Consider the following 17,750-nt stretch of genomic DNA (forward strand, 5'->3'; position numbering starts at 1 on the left):
TTAAGTAAAATCTTCCTGCTATGGGAAAATTAAGCTACATAAGTAAATGAGCAGGAAGTTAGTGATGCAAAATAATCCTTCTAAATCTGTAAGAAAATAATGGTGAAAAATTATTTTAAGTAGATTAAATCTAAGTTGATTAGATTTATCATAAAAGGATTAGTCATATCAGTAGCACTTAACAACATTTACAATGAGAATTTGTATCAACTGCAATCCACCATTTAAGTAATTTTTATAAAAATATCATATAACCAAGAATAAGATATTAATAGCTGGAAGCAGAGAGCTCTCTTGTAGAATGTTATTCTTTTAAACACCACTGAGCCTCAATTTGAAGCCTAATTACTTCAATATTTGTAATATATTTCATATACTATTAAATATATGAAAATTGAGAGTTGGAAGAAGTTTGATAAATGTAAGAATATAACTTCCCAAATGCCCATATAATTACAAGACTTTTACTTAATCAGTGAATCTTAACACAAGTAAGAAAAAGAATCCTTTATTTTTAAAATCCAGAAGCTAGGCTCTTCTAAACACTTCCCCCACCTCAACCAGAAATATCCCTGGGAACCAAACTCTCTAGAAAAATATTTACACTCACTAATAACAAGGTTACTAATTATCATGGTTATTTAATACTATTTAATAACTGTTTTAGAATGTGTAATTTTTGCTAAATTTACTAAATTTTGTAAATTTACTAAATTTTGCTAAATTTACTAAAAGGTCTTAATAGGTAAGAGTAAACTATTCACTGTCAACAGCAAAACATGAAATACTGCTGCTAGGGAAGGCTCTTTACTTAGTTTAAAATATGTTTTAAATGTTTTTCACCTCAGAATTACAAGGCAAATTTTAATAAGTTATTCATCCAACAGGCACTCACTATATATAAGCCATGGTGTTAACTGCTGTGAAAGACTGGATTTGCATATGAGAAATCTATTTTCTTTAGACTGTTTCACTCAAGGGCAAACACTACGCAGATATTACAATATAATGTAAGAGGTGCTACAACAAAAGTATAAACAAAACGCTGTAAGAGCACAAAAGAAGGGTTTAAAATTTAAAAAAAAAAAAGGCTCCCCTAAATAAATGACAAAAAAGCTGGATATTAAAGGCTGAATAAGAGTTTACTAGGTACAAACCAATTTAAAAATATGGTGACATAAAAACAAAGGACTTATTACTGGAATATATACAGCTGAAATACAAGATGGCTAGAACACAAGCTGTTTGAGGGAGAAACGGAAGGCAGTAAGACTGAAGAGTTTAGAAATTTTTTAGCAGACTTAAGGAGACACCAAAGGTTTCAGAGTTCTTCAAACTACGGTGATGGAGATATACAGACCAAACTGTAACAGATACAACTGAGAAAAACATCAGGAAACTTAATTGTCTTTACCTGCAATCCCAAATTGGCAGCAATAGAGTAGTTAGGGTAAATAATGTTACAATTCCTATAAATTAAGGAATTCTTAAGAGGCAGGATAGTACAGAAGTAAAGAACAAAGACTCAAACTATGTGGATTCAGATTCCAGCTCCTCTGCATCCCATGCATATGGACTTGGGTAAAAATGGCTGAAACAAGATCTCCTATCCCACATGATTATCTACAAGGTAATCTTGACATTCCACCAACAGGTGGTCTCTGCCCCCACTGCCTTCAATATCACTGCCTTTTAACATGCTTGTACCCAACGGAATGTGGTAAAAATGACACTATCACTTCCAAGGGCAGATTATAAAAGGCTATTACCATGTTTGCTGAAATGTTTACACTAAGAGCCCTGAAATGCCATGCAATAAGTCAATTATCTTGGGGCTCCACACAGTGAGAAAGTGAAGTCAAATGGAAAGGCTACCTAGTAGGTATCCACAGGCAGTCTTCGAGCCTTCTAGGTACCCAATCATGTCGGTAAAGGAGCTTTCCCATGATTCCAGCAGCACCCAAACTGCATCTTTCCAGTTGAGACCTCCAGACATCACGGAACAGAGGCACAAGCCATCCAACCGTGCCCTATCTGAATTCATGACTCATGTAACCCATGAACCTAGTAAAATTGTTGTTCTTGGCTACAAAGTTTGGGTCATAATGTTATGCAGCAACAGTAACTAGAACAGCCAATCACTTATCTTCCATGACTCCATCTCTTCATATATAAAATGGATATAAAAATTCCTGTCTCCTTAGGTTGTTAAAACATTTAAAGAAAATAATAAATGTGAAACACTTAGCATAATGCTTCAGGCATACAGCCTCAATAAACATTAACTATTATTATTGCCCCTTGGTGGAAATAAAACAGAATTGTTTCATATATATACATTGGAATTTAATATGAGCATTAAGTTATGAATTATATTACATGATGTTATGACATAAAAATCAATCCCTATATCTGATATCAAAACATATACTTTGTGGGCGCCTGGGTGGCTCAGTGGGTTAAGCCACTGCCTTCGGCTCAGGTCATGATCTCAGGGTCCTGGGATCGAGTCCCGCATCGGGCTCTCTGCTCAGCAAGAGGCCTGCTTCCCTCTCTCTCTCTGCCTGCCTCTCTGCCTACTTGTGATCTCTGTCTGTCAAATAAATAAATAAAAATCTAAAAAAAAAAAAAAACATATACTTTGAAAATGGGATCTTTGGCTGCCAAATAAAAGTTTTAATATTCCTTTAATAGTAAAAGAAGAGATATGAAAAATTATATCTACCATATTTTATAATCTCATTCTAAGATATTAAAATGTAGGAAAAGTGTATTTTGGTTCACACTTCAATGTGACAAATAAGGCAAAGCTTTCAAAAAGATTCTTTTTTTGTATCCCTTTGCTATGCAGAAGGTACAATTGCTTCTCTTTTACTGTTTTGGGCCTAAAGTGAATTCAGAATTGAAAATGTTTATTTTTATTCTTAGCTACATTAATCTTTAGCTTAAAAATTTTTATTCCTAAAGTCAACACATATATAGTACACAAATACCAGGTGTAGTAAGCTGAGTAAAGCTTTATTCCAACAGATAAGACAACCTTATATTAAGACATTAAAGATCCGTTTTAAAACCTGTATCTTAGGGGCGCCTGGGTGGCTCAGTGGGTTAAGCCGCTGCCTTCGGCTCAGGTCATGATCCCAGGGTCCTGGGATCGAGTCCCGCATCGGGCTCTCTGCTCAGCAAGAGGCCTGCTTCCCTCTCTCTCTCTGCCTGCCTCTCTGTCTACTTGTGATCTCTCTCTGTCAAATAAATAAATAAAATCTTAAAAAAAAAAAAAAAAAAAACACCTGTATCTTAAAATTTTTATAAAATACAATGAAACTGACAAAAAAAGTCTAATGAAAAATTAATATTCTTACAAAGTAGTTTTCTAATACCCAGAGCATTAATTGCAATTGCTACTTCATCTCTAGAACATGTTTTCCTTACCTCTTCAGTAATATCAATAATATCCCCCACTTTCAGCTCTAGTTCATCTTCATTTTGTGGAATGTACTCAAAGAGAACTTTACACTGACGCTTCTTGGTCTCTAAAAGAAATAACATAGTAAAAAATGAGGTTAACAAAGACCATTAAAACAAACAATAGCACCTTTATTTACACACCATATTTATTGCCACTGAATTCATATATATGAATAAAAACAGAACATGTAAGCATTCTAAGCAGCTAACCACAATCAGTTCTGGTTGGCTTTTCACCTTGCCCCATATTATACGTGCCGAAATAAATTCAAACCAAATACAAATAAGGTATAAGGTTCCCAGCCATGAAATCTATTTATAGATCTAATCCCACCACTTAGACCAAAGTAAAATATCAAATGCCAATTTTGAGATTAAAAATATCAACAATAAAAGACACTGTTGGCACAAAAAATTTTTTCACAGATAAGCTGTCTTCCAAGCCAGTAATTTTCAGACTACTTCCTGATCAAAGTCTGGAAATACTCAAAATGCACTATTGTAAGAGTGTCTGTGTTGAAAAGACACAAAATGAACAAATCCAAAATACACCTTATATTCTTAAAGAGTTCTATTTTCTGACAGATAAAAACCAAACTCACCTAGTTAAAGACAACAATTTTAAGTTTTCAAACAAGTTTCACTTATTCAGGTAAGTGACAATCATTTATAACCACACAGGCTTGTGGTTATAACTTCTTTCAAACTCTTGAGTTGAGGAGCACCTGGGTGGCTCGGTGGGTTAAAGCCTCTGCCTTTGGCTCCGGTCATGATCCCGGGGTCCTGGGATCGAGCCCCGCATCAGACTCTCTGCTCAGCAGGGAGACTGCTTCCTCCTCTCTCTCTGCCTGCCTCTCTTCCTACTTGTGATTTCTGTTGAGAACTCAGATTCACTCCCATCTTTAAAACCAAATCATTAAAGCACCTATGGGTAGATGATCAGGTATAACTGATTCAAGGATAACTTCTTGCTATTCAAAGTACATTCCTCAGACCAGCAGCAAGAGTATCATGTCAAAGCTTCAGAGAAATGCAGTATCTCAGGCTCCACCTTGGACCAACCTGCTTTGGGCTGAATTGTGTCCTTGACTATACTGCAAGGTAGGGCCTTTGGGGACATATTCACGGTTAAATAACATCATAAAAGTGGAGCCCTAATCCCCACTCACACTTAATTGTGCACATGTGCATGTGGGCATATACACACGAAGGCCATGTGAGGATACGGAGGAAAGGCAGCTATCTGCAAGTCTGGAAGAGGCCTCACCAGAATCCAACTCTGATAGCACCTTGATTATAGAATTCTAACCTCTAGAACTATGAGAAAATACATTTCTGTTGTTTAACCCATCTAGTCTGGAGTATTTTGTTACAGTAGTAGCAGGCTGCATTAGAATCTACAGTTTAAGATTCCCTAGATGATTCTCAATCTTGTACTCAATGATGTAATTACACTGATTTCTAATTGCTTGAAAATAAATCTTTCTTTCTAAGATTTAAATATATTGTTTGGGGGGCACCTGGGTGGCTCAGATGGTTAAGCGTCTGTCAAATCCTTTACTACCTGTAAATACCAAGTACCTGCTAGTCTCCATGGGTCTTCTTCCAAAGGCAGCAATTCTACCCATAGTGTCATAATCCCCTTCATGTGAATGAGATGTCTTACCTAAAAAAAGGCTTAAGATATTCCTCGCTTGACAACCCACTACAGAACTACCCCTTTATTTTCATCATAGCTACATACTTTATACATTTCTAATATGGTTCGTAATAGTATAAACACTAATAATAATTACATTTATTGAGCACTTCTTCTAATATTTACTTGATGTGCTGATACCTCTAAAAACCTATGACATATTACTATCACCCCTGTTTTACAGTAACTTGATGTTTTCATGTTAGACTGACAAGTTTTTAATCATAATCCATACCCAGTTTTATTTGGCAGATCTGATTGCCCACATTAACACTGTTCTAATGGTTTTCAAATTCGCAGATATTAAAGCATTCAGCATATCAATGTTGAAAACTTTAAAAAAAAAACTGTTAAAAAAATATTTTGTATTTTTTGGAAAAAAAATTCTGTAAAATTTTAGACTCAGTAAAGTTACCTCCTATTTTTCCTACTAAAACAGAAAATCCTAAGTTTTCAAATGGAGATCCATTAAGGATAGCAAATATTTTCATGGTTCTGAAAACCAGACCTAAATATTCAGATTTAAAAAAAAAAAAACTCTTAAATTACAGAACCATTTCTCATTTAAGATTATGATTTTCAATTTCCCCAAGAGTATACCACATTCAGAAGTTGGGAAGATGAATGCTAAAATTTCACAAACAGCAGCAAAAGGATTCATGATCCATTCTGGTTCCATTTAGTTCCAGAAATTACATCTTCATGTTTTACTGCAGCATTTAAATTTTTCTAATGTCAAGATTTTTTGGTCAATTTCTTTCTCCAATAAGCAAAGAAAATAATCAAATGCTAAAAACAGAGTCACTGCTATAAGCTTGAATCATCCTTAAATTTTTTTTCTTACACTCAGCAATAAAAAAATCTCATACTGCTTAGACCATTAACTGAAAGATTCACGCTTTCAAAGATTCTAGCTATACTGCTGATATACTGTTTGATTAAAACAATCAAAATCTTAGAAGATATTATCATCACCATCATAAGAAAGAAGCTAGGTGATTAGGAATGAGGTTTCATGTCTACAATATACTTTCAACTGATTCAGTTAAATGTGTGTGTGTGTGTGTGTGTGTGTGTGTGTATGTGTGTGTGTGTGTGTGTATATGTGTATATATATATATATACACACAGATATAAAGACAACATGAAAAATGTTAACAACAAACTGAAAGCATTTAAAATATTCATTGCACAATTATTCCTTCAACTTTTCTTTAAGATTTATAGAAAACAAAGTTAGAATACCCTACCCCATTCATTTGAGAAGCTGCAGCTGTAGAGGAGTCAGTTCAGAGTCTTTTTCCCCTTTTGAGTCAAAATATTTTATTATTAGAGAGCAGAGCCTGAGTTAATAGGCCCCTATTTTTTTTAAAGTATGCTGTAAAAATGTATAGTCAGTGACCATATTTTGACAGTATTCTGAATTTTCACTATTTTCTTTAGCACTGACTCAAAATCAGCAGGCATACTATTTGCTGACAACTGTTTTCTAGAAATGAAGCACTGAAGACTGGGCATTCTGGTCAACTAATTTTTCATGCAGCAACATCAATTCTGTAGCAACTACTACTAGTGATCTATCAGTATCAATTTCAATGTATTTTTTACATTCAACATAATTATTAACTAGATAAAAACCACTTCTGTGAGAGTTTCCACTAATAAGAAATACAAAGTTACAAGAACTGATTGATGTCTTCCCTCCAGCACAGTAAGAGTAGATTCACATCTGGCATCAATCTTTTCCAAATGCAAAGTTGAAGTATCTACTAATATTCCACACTGAATGGAATCCAGAATTGGGCTGCTGGAAGATGTCAATTATTTACTCTCTAAGTAATTTTACTCTACAACATTATCTCTGTTCCTGATTTTATAAGGGTCTCAGCAGCAATGTGATCGCACCAGTTTTTGCTATGAGATGTGCAAATTTTTCTCTTCTATAACTTTAGCAACTTATAGTAATAGTCCTGGAAAACATTATTCTGTGCTCACTCTTAAAAAATACCTGTTTGTTTTAACACAGGTATTATGGTTAACTTACACACAAAAGCAAAGTTTCAATGGCTTTATGACTAGACTTCATGAAAAAGCCAAAACTTTTTTGGCTTGGGAGACTAGAGAAAAATAGCTAACATGCCAAGTTTCCAGATATTTAACGATAGTACGTAGCTAAAACTCTCTTAAGTTGCTTAAACAAAATTCAATACACACGCAGATTCACTTGTCTTGGCATACAGAGATTAGTGAACATTCACACTGCAGTGACTGTATTATCAACTTTTAAAACAGTTTTTATTAAGTATAAGTAATACTGGATAGTAGTATCCACTATTATTTAATATTACAATACACCACCTTCTGAATAGCTGGTATATTTTGTGAATTAAGGATATGGTACAAACAATAACAAAAAAAGTCTTATTTTTTAAAAAAAGCATTAGCTTGCTTTTCCTGGAAAATCAGTCTGAAAGCAAAAACAACCTGCATCCTGTTTTACATGTTAGCTAGCTCCAAATGACCAATTTAGTCTTTGCAGCACATGCACTTAAAAACAAGTTATGGAGGATCCTCAGGAAAAAGTCTAAGCCTCCTGGCACCACTACATAATGGTTTTTCCTTTTACAAGAAAAAGAATTATGAAGGTAAAATTTAAGAGTGTCGTTTCCTATCAGGAGACAAAATGAATAAAATAATCATAACACTGAAGTCCTTTGTCTGGTCTCTACTTAAGAAAATTGTCCCTAAAGAAAAAAAAAAAAAATGTCCCTTTATAGCTCAGTAAAACTAAAGAAAGTGGTAAATGGATTTTATAATAGACAGAGGTCATAGATAACTCTCCAGTGGGCCTAAAAATTCTCCTATGCACAAATTTCCATAGAGGTTCACCTGTAGGATATGGAATACTCTCAGTAATCTGTCCCCCACGCCCCCCCACCATCTCTAAAACACAGTCTGAGCGTCCAGAACAATTAAAACTACTGAAACTGTTCGCCTTCAGGCAGTAGTCTGAAAGCAGTATGGGTAATATCTAAATATTGTCTGTGCAATGCGTTTACTGGGAAACAACAGAGAATCCTTTAATTGGTCTGCCTTACTGTCATGAAATTTTTTTTGATTTTTATGAAAATCTGTTTTCATCTTATGAAAATAATCAAAGGATGACAGAACCCAGAAAGTGAAGGTTTCCCCCAAACTTGACGGACCATAACACAGAAGTAGCAAGATATAAGGAGACTCTATAAAAATCATAAATAGTCTTATATTTGTAAAATGTGTATAAACATAATTTCTTTACTACAGACTACTTGGTACCACAAGGGACTTACAGACCACAATATCAAAGAGACTGATCTAAGATAAATGTGGTTAAATACTCATAAGCTACTTATTAACTCAAATTAATCACAGTTATCAGTATTCAATGTCTCAACGGGCTTCAGGTCTTACTATGTTAAAAAACAATCTGCTTCCATAAATACTGTATTTTGTACATGTTTAAGCTTTTTGAAAAACAGCAATACCACGTGTCTTTTTTAGCACCTTCTCACCAGCAGCAAAATAAAACTCAAGAGATTAAATGATCTAAGGTCATAAGATGGATTCAAACTCATGTCTGATTTCAAATGTGGTGCTCTCCCTCTATGCTAAAATGTTCTACCATATTTATAAAGTACTAAATACCCGAAAGGACTCTGCTGGGCCAATCACCTTGGGAAACTGATCATCTATGTTCAAAGATCTAACCAATGAAGAAAACATACTATCAAAATGCACACATCTATACTACTTAAAGATGAATAGGCATCTTGGCATAAAATAAATTTTATTTATGATATAAATGGTTTTAAAATAAATTTAAGGCAAAGAATCAACTATTCAACAGAACTTATACGGCTAATAGAAAAACAAAGCCTCATATTTTTAATTTCTAATTCCTATAAATAATTGTCAGCAGGTCATGCTCAATTATTGTATGAAGAATGACTACAAGGGCCAATAACTAGTAACACATAAATATGTAGGAAGTTTCTACAGTCCACTGCAAAAGGTTAAGCTAACTTTCCTTAACATAACTTATGAATAGTTATAAAACATCCTTTATTTTGATTTAAACAGGAAAGAAATTATTTACATACTCTTCTTCATGTTTTTGGTTTGTGGATGTGGTTGAATTCCTCCAGCTGGAAGTCCATAGGTGCTAATTCGTTGTACAAGACTTGCCACGTTCCCATGTCTTTCCCGTTTAATGGGCAAACTGTCGTCCTTAGATTCTGTCTCTCTCTTAATTTCCTATAAAAGAGGAAATGAGCAAATAAGCAAATTAAGCTGTATTTTATTAAATTAAATCTTCAAATGTAAAATACCAAAAAACAGGTATAGTGATTATTATATAAAACATGACATCAAATTTTTCTCTGCCCACACATACCCAAAGAATGCAACACACTTTGGTAACTGTGACTCATGAGTTTAAGTCTTACCAGAACTGGAGACACAGTTAAAGAAAGATAGGCTGAAACACCCCCTCCACCCCAAGATACAAAGAAACTCTGAGATACATAAACAATGAAACAAACAAGAATTCTAAATCAGGGTGGGCAAACTTTTTCTATAAAGGGCCAAATAGCAAAATATTTTAGAATTTGTTGGCCATAAAATCTCTAACAGAGGGGCACCTGGGTGGCCGAGTGGGTTAAAGCCTCTGCCTTCAGCTCAGATCATGATCCCAGGGTCCTGGGATTGAGCCCCGTGTCGAGCTCTCTGCTTAGTGGGGAGCATGCTTCCCCCTCTCTCTCTCTGCCTATTTGTGATCTCTGCCAAATAAATAAATAAAATCTTAAAAAAACAAAACTCTAATGGAAAAATGAACCCTACCATTTGTACTGCAAAAGCAGTTATATACTTAAATGAATGAACATAGCTATGCTCCAAAAAATTTTATTTATGGAAACTAAAATTTCAACTTCATATAATTTTTACATGACATTAAATGTTTTCTTCTGATTTCTTCCAACTATTTATAAAATTCTTAACTAGAATTCTCAGCTCATGGGTGTTATAAAAATAGGTGATGTTCAGATTACAGAAGATAAGCAAACCTTCATGAAAAGAAGGAACGCCTAGGTGGCTCAATGGGTTGAGCATTCAACTCCTGATTTTGGCTCAGGTTGTGATCTTAAGGTCATGCATGGAGCCCCAAGTCAAGCTCCCTGTTCAGGAGGGAATCTGCTTGAGATTCTCCCTCCCTCCCCTTCTGCCCCTCTCCCTACTTGCTCATGCTCTCTCTCTAAATTAATAATGAAATCTTTTTTTAAGTATTTTATTTGTTTATTTGACAGAGATCACAAGTAGGCAGAGAGGCAGGCGGGGCGGGGGAGGGGGGGCAGGCTCCCTGCTGAGCAGAGAGCCCAATGCAGGACTCAATCCCAGGACCCTGAGATCATGACCTGAGCCGAAGGCAGAGGCTTAACCCACTGAGCCACCCAGGCGCCCTAATAACAAAATCTTTAAAAAAGAAAAAAAAAAAATTCATGAAAAGAAGTATGAAAGTAATAGAAGACAAATGGGAAGTCATACCATGTTCAGTGATTAAAAGCTCAATTATTATAAGGATATCAATTCTCCCTAAAATTGACACAATGATGCACTACAATTCTAATAGCTGTACCACAGATTTGGGAGAGCAATAAACTGGTTTTAAATTTGTATAGAATAAAATGCCAAGAACAGCCAGAATACTTCAGGGAAAACAAATTGAGGGGGCTTTTCTTTTTAATAAGATATAAAGAAAAACTATATGATACTATAAATTACTGCAGTACTGGCATAAAAATTGACATACCAATAAATGAAACAAAATAGTCCATAAACAGAAAAGCGTGACTTAACGAAAAGCAAAGACAAACATGATGCTCATAAAACTAATGTTCCATATTTAAGGAGTTGGGAGAAAACGGGATTCTACCTCACCCATTTGACAATTTAAAAATCTCTGCTCATTAAAAGTAACCATTAGAAAAGCAAATCACTAACCAGAAGATATTTTTCACATACAAAGTTAACAAAGAATTTGTAACTCTGAATGTTTATATCTACCACAAGGTTAACCAGTTGTTACTCTCTAGCTGGTAAGATTTCAGACAATTTTAACTTCTCTATACTGTTCAGAATTGCTTCATGTTTGTTTTTAACAATGCATTATCATCTTACAATGAGAAAAAACGTTTTTCATATTGGGAAAATTATTACATTGGTCAAGAATTATGAAAAGTCATTAAAGTATAAATCATGAAAAATACAAACTATTTCACAAAATGGGCTGCTTCATTTTTACTGGTAATGCACCTAAGGAAAAATACGCCAATTTGCTATCAATAAATAAGATATCAACATATGAAAATCTCCGTTTTCAAATTGCACCAAGTATTTTTCAAACTAATAGAAGCATAAAATCTTCATAAAGAACAGTACTTACAACTTCAACATGCTAAAAAGTACTCATTCTGAATTCTTCTTACTGTCTCATGAGCTGTCTACATTTTAAAAAACTAAAAGTCATATCTCTGAGAGCTACTGTTTTCTAATACAAGGACCAAGAACTTGGCCTGACATTCAAATTTTGTTCCTCTACGAAAGTAATTCCAATTTGACCAAATATCATTAAAAGTACAGGCTCAGGAGACAGAAGACCAAGGTATAAATCCTGATTCTATCCTGTTAACTGGCTATATAACTTAAGATATTTGTGTTATCTTTTAATAAAAATTTACCACATGAATAACTATGATATATTGACACAATGCTTCCTGTTTCTAAAAACAAAACAAGACAAAAAACTTATAACATATTGCTCAAGACCTAGAAACAGTTTATTATTTCAGTATTCTCAGAGACAATATAATAAATCTTCTGAGGGCACAAAACATAAAAGGAAAGGGAGAATGTGAATTAGAAATATACAGTCTACACTGAACAGAGAAGACTCAGGTTTACAACCTCCCAAATACATAGTGCCAAGTAAGATGTTTAATCACTAGTACCAAAGCTCTAAGTAAAACTACAAATAAAGTTTGCTTTGAGCTCCACCTCCTCTTCTTCTTGGAACATCTTCCTCCCACAATCTACCACTACCAGATACACACATTCACTCACTCAGGAACCTAATTTTTCCCTAATTCCTGGCCTCACAGTCCCTCCAAATTATTCCTTGGCATGTGTAAGCCTGACAATTCACAGACCTGTACCCCTGGGGCTAATAATACATTACATGTTAATAAAAATTTTTTTAAAAAAAGAAAAAAAAATTATTCCTTGGCTATCACCTTCAACAGCAAATCTGATAGACTCCTATGAAGTGTTACTCAGGTGTCCAGAGTTTCTTCCTCCTTCTGCCCTCACTTCCTTTTACCTAAACAGCCAGTAAATAAACTATTAACATAGTAGTATCTACTTTCTACCAACTTCACTTCCTTTCCGCCAGGAAATAAAAAAAAGAATCCTCATTTGGAAAGTATCATGTACTGACTGAGAAAAACTTTTAATTTCGTCCTACAAATGAGAAAAACCTCCTACAAAATAGGTAATATCAATGCAAAATTGGCCAAGAAAAAGACAATGTGGATAATCTCCATATAAATAAGAATGCAACTACAGTAATTTGTTTCATAGAAAAGGCGATTTAGAGGAAGGTAAGAAATATAAGCAAATAAGAGGGGGAGCTAAAGTTTGGAAAGGATATAGTTATTCTTCATCTATTAAGGTAACCAGAGATACTTAACTCTGATTGCACTAACAAAAAACAACTTAAAAGATGATTCAATAAAATTCACAAACCACTTCTTCATGTTTTAATATATCTTCATAATAATTTGGTTATCTAATCATAGCCAGTGCATGATCATAATCTGAAAAAAGAAAGCAATTAATTTCTATTTATCACAGAATTAAATAAACATCACAAAGAATAATAAAAACCAGATTAAAGGGCAAATGAGTCTTTTTTGTTTCTCAAATGAAAGAGGTCAATTCTAAGCTGAGTCACAGTTCTTATGCTAATTAAAATTTAAGGAATACACTTAATATTTTGAATATAACATTAGGGACTTCCAAAAGTGTTATGTAAAACTAGTACCTCCAACTTTACAGAAACATAAATCAGAAAAAATGGAAAAGTGCTATTACTAAAGATGTATGAATGTAAGCAGAATTAAATGTTTATTTTATATGTCCACTGTTCTAGCTTTGGCTGCATCCATTAGATCCACGTTTGAAAAATGAGGTTTTCTTTTTTTTATGAAAAATGAGGTTTTCAACCTAACAAAAATTTTACCCTATGCCTAAAGTTTACCCTATGCCTAAAGTTTTTACTTTGTTTTTTAGAATGTAAGTAATAGTACATAAGGAATCATCTATCTCAAGTCATTAGATTTTCATTTTTATGTCTAAATTAAATCAGATAGTAGCAAAAAACTTTAAAGTCCAAAGTGAAAGGGCCAACAAGAGAAAATCTCCTTAATAAGAAATCAGTATATACCTTCTCAGTGCCAAGATATCAAAATCATGAATAACAGATATAACAGGACTATTTTGAAAGCCTCTAAATTTATTCTCTCCCCCAAATATGCTACTCTCCACATAACTGCTATCTCTCCAACTTGGACAAAGGGCCTTCCTATTGCAATTGCCCCTCCCCCACTGGAAAAGGCAAAAGTAAGAAGAGAGAGAGAAAAAGTTATGTACATTCATTGTCAGTGGAATTCTACTCCTTTCTCTTTTTCCATCACAAGAACGTTACTGAGAGCCAAGTGAAGTAGAGTTGGAAAAACACTAAATAAAGAACTCAGGCATACTACACTGATTGAAAACACCCCCAATAATTTATAGTGGTCATATTTTTCACACTAGTTACATGGATTTAAAAATGTTATTTTTGCTTGCAGTTCTAGGATGAAGGGATTTTAGGAGAAGAATAGCAGGTAATGAGGGCTAATATATGTATGACTCAAAAGACATCAGACCTACATGGAGATCCTTCTCCCAAACCTGCTAGACTCCTTGAGGCCACAGATGACATTAACAAGCAGGCAATGAGTGCCAATCCAAAAAGCAAGATCAGGAGATACCCCAGAAGCCCAGGTTCTGGTTCTCAAACGTTCTAGGCTTTAATTATTTCTACAATTTGAAATACCTTAGCAGAAACAAAATTTATTAACTCCTTAAGAGGAAAAAATCAGAATTTAACTTTCCAGTTAAGTCCCAGGTAAACATTAACATGATTTATACAATAATGTCTTAAATTTAAATTTATGATTTATATATAGGATATAAAGGAGAAGGGGATACGAGTAATTCAGTTAAAGAGATTGTCTATAGATAACAGTCTACATGTACCACATTCCTAAATGCAGAAGGAGGCTGGAGGAGGGTTATAATGAAAGAAATGTACTTTTCACAATAGCCACTTCTATATTCCTTGAATTTTGTTTCAACATGTATTATTTCACTGATTCAAAAAAGATTCACATCTTTTTCTAGCCCTGCCTGTACTTAACTATTTCTTTAACACAGTGAATACAGCCTACATAGGATTCAGAATATTATCAAAAATATCCCAAGTCACAGAAAAAATTGCTCTTAACCAGTGTGTATGTATACTTAATGTTTTACAGTATGTAACAAAATATGTACTATAATGTATCATAGCTATATACAACTTTGATGTTTTATCTACTGTTTTTACTATAATTCCAAGTTGTCTTCTAGTTGTTTTCTCATAGAATGTGTTCCAAATAATGAAAGTAAATCACACACAAAATTCTCCCCTGATACAAAGCCAGCTGCCTGAACTATTAAAGTCACCAATACATCTCCTAAAACTTGAAAACATCACTGAGGTTTACCTAAAAAACAGGTTTCATAAAATAAAGGATTCAAAAATATAAAGGTAACATAAAATAATGTTGCTATTTCCTTCTTTAAAAAAAAATTCTTAATTTCAGTTAAGATCATGATCTCAGCACTGTGGGATCAAGCCCCACAGGTCTCCTCACTCAGCAGGGAATCTGCTTCAGATTCTATTGCCTTCTCCCACCCCCTTCTTCCCTCACTCACACACAGGCTCCCTCTAAAATAAATAAATAAGCAGGTAAGTAAACATTAAAAGAAAAAAAAATTCTCTCTCCCTCTCCCTTGGTTCCTCCCACCTCTCTCTTAAAAAGAAGGTCCGCTAAGCATCTGCCATAGCTCAGGTCATAATCCCAGGGTTCTGGGATGCAGTCCCAGTCTTCTTGCTCAGCAGGGAGCCTGCTTCTCCCTCTGCCTACAGCTCCCCATGCTTGTGCACTCTCTTACTCGCTCTACATGTGACAAATAAATAAAATCTTAAAAAATAACAAAAACACAAAATCAGGATTCTTCTAGAAAAATAATACTTAAAAAACAAGAAGTGACTAAGATACTTCCAAACTAGCCACATACATCATCAGATCATCATCTTATTCCCAATATTGCCATTTTTCTCTAAAAGTTTTTAAACACACATAAAGACTTAACCTTAATTCTGCTTAACCATTTAACCCATGGAATACAGACATAAAATGACAAACATTCTTAAATGCAAGGTAAGTTGTCAAACTACCCAATTTAAAAAAAAAAAAATTCAATGAGGGGTGCGTGAGTGGCTCAGTCAGTTAAGTCTCTGCCTTATGCTCAGGTCATGATCTCAGGGGTCTGGGATCAAGTCCTGCAGGGGGCTCCCTGCTCAGCAGGGAATCTGCTTCTCCCTCTCTCTCTGCTGCTGCTTGCTCACGCTCTCTCCCGCTCTCTGAATTTAAAAAAAAAAAAAAAAAAAAAAAAAAAACTTTAAAAAAAAGAAAAGATTCAGTGATTTAAATCTTTTTCTAAATGAGAAAAAAATGCTAGAAATTTAAGTAAAAATAAAGAAATATTCAAATGACTTTTATTCACTTGCCAGTTCTCAAAAATACTTAAATGTTAATAACTTTTGTTTCCTTGTTCCTTAATTATATCAAGTCTGAAACACTTTATCAAGCTCCAAGAACTCATCAAAAGGGATCAAAATTTCATTTTAAATTTAAAAAGATGGGGAAAAGCAATTCATTTACCAACATCTGAGACATCTTCTATGAATATACCCACTTATTATTTTTTTTTTTTTAAGATTTTATTTATTTGTCAGAGAGAGAGGAGAGCGAGCGAGCACAGGCAGACAGAATGGCAGGCAGAGGCAGAGAGAGAAGCAGGCTCCCCGCCAAGCAAGGAGCCCGATGTGGGACTCGATCCCAGGACGCTGGGATCATGACCCGAGCCAAAGGCAGCCGCTTAACCAACTGAGCCACCCAGGCGTCCCTATACCCACTTATTTTTAAAGTAAAATATCATAATCATTATCATGTAATAACCTATAATACAATCAGTATAAAGTGCACAAGAAAGCTATATCGAAGCTCACAAATTATCATCCTTTATCCACAAACATTGTTCTGCTAACACTCTATAAGTACAACTAATAAAAGTATTTGTTAATTTCTCTTAATATCTTATGTTACTGATATTTCTCTGCTTTTCTCAAGAAAAATTAGCTATTAGTACACCATTTCTAAAAGGAGATATTCTTTCTACATAATGAGTTTTTAAAGATAAGCATTTCAATCTATTAAAACGCATACCCATCTATCTAATGGTTATCAGAGAGGAGAAGGTCTGGGGGAATGGGTGAAATAGGCAATGGAGATTAAGAAGTGCACTTGCCTGGTGATGAGCACAGGGTCATGTATGGAACTACTATATTACATACTGTATATCCAAAACTAATGTAACACTGTATGTTAATTAACTGAAATTAAAATAAAAACTGTAAAAAAAAAAATGCGCCACCATCTAGATTTCCCTTATGAAAAGATGGAATAGATAAACTGTTTCCTTATTCCTCCCACTAAGTACAGTTAAAAACTCTGGACATTATGGACATTACATACTAAAAACAAACATAAAAATATTTTGAAAAGTGGAAAAAAGAAGATGGACCAGCCAAGAGAACCCAGGTTCCTTAGAAACTGGTTAGTGAGTCTATTAGGTTTTCTTTTCTCCTCAAATATTCTAGACTGTGTACTGGAAAAACCACCAACTGTTACTGCCAAACCAGCAACTGTTACTGCCCATGAGAGGAGGGGGGGGGAACCTCTAAGAAAAGCCTGCTCTCTCCAGAAGGACCAAGAAAAGAGTTACCTAGCAAGACCAAAATCAATCTGCTATAGCCAAATAATAGAGAAAAAAAAGTCAAACTAGCAGGGAGCCTGGACTTCCACCCTCACAGGCTGTAACCAGACCACCCACTCACTACCACTACCCCATTTTCCAGCCAGAGTGGTGTCAGAGAAGGCCAACTGGAGAGCCAAACTCTCCCACCAACCAGGTGGAAATTAGTCTCCTTCTCTTCTCTGTCAGTGGAGGCCACAAGGCAGCACTAAGAAGGCACACTAGCCCTTTCATCAAGGAGGATTCAATGGAGGACTAGTGAGCCTCAACTCCTACCCTACTCAGTAGTAATAAGGAGCTCCTC

At 34.6% G+C, this 17,750-nt stretch overlaps 1 protein-coding gene across 3 annotated transcripts in view; it reads right to left on the reverse strand.

Moving 5' to 3' along the window:
• The window catches only part of CD2AP (CD2 associated protein), a 136,017-nt gene that overhangs the window by 74,610 nt on the left and 43,657 nt on the right, over nucleotides 1-17,750 (reverse strand). For all 3 annotated transcript variants that reach the window (XM_047732857.1, XM_047732854.1, XM_047732856.1), the window contains exons 3-4: nucleotides 9,307-9,460; nucleotides 3,433-3,533 (exon numbers count right to left, since the gene is read on the reverse strand). In XM_047732857.1, coding sequence (XP_047588813.1) covers nucleotides 3,433-3,533; nucleotides 9,307-9,460 — 255 coding nt within the window. The remainder of the gene's footprint in view (nucleotides 1-3,432; nucleotides 3,534-9,306; nucleotides 9,461-17,750) is intronic.

The sequence above is a fragment of the Lutra lutra genome, chromosome 6 (assembly GCF_902655055.1).
Source record: "Lutra lutra chromosome 6, mLutLut1.2, whole genome shotgun sequence".
In the NCBI taxonomy this organism is placed as follows: Eukaryota; Metazoa; Chordata; class Mammalia; order Carnivora; family Mustelidae; genus Lutra; species Lutra lutra.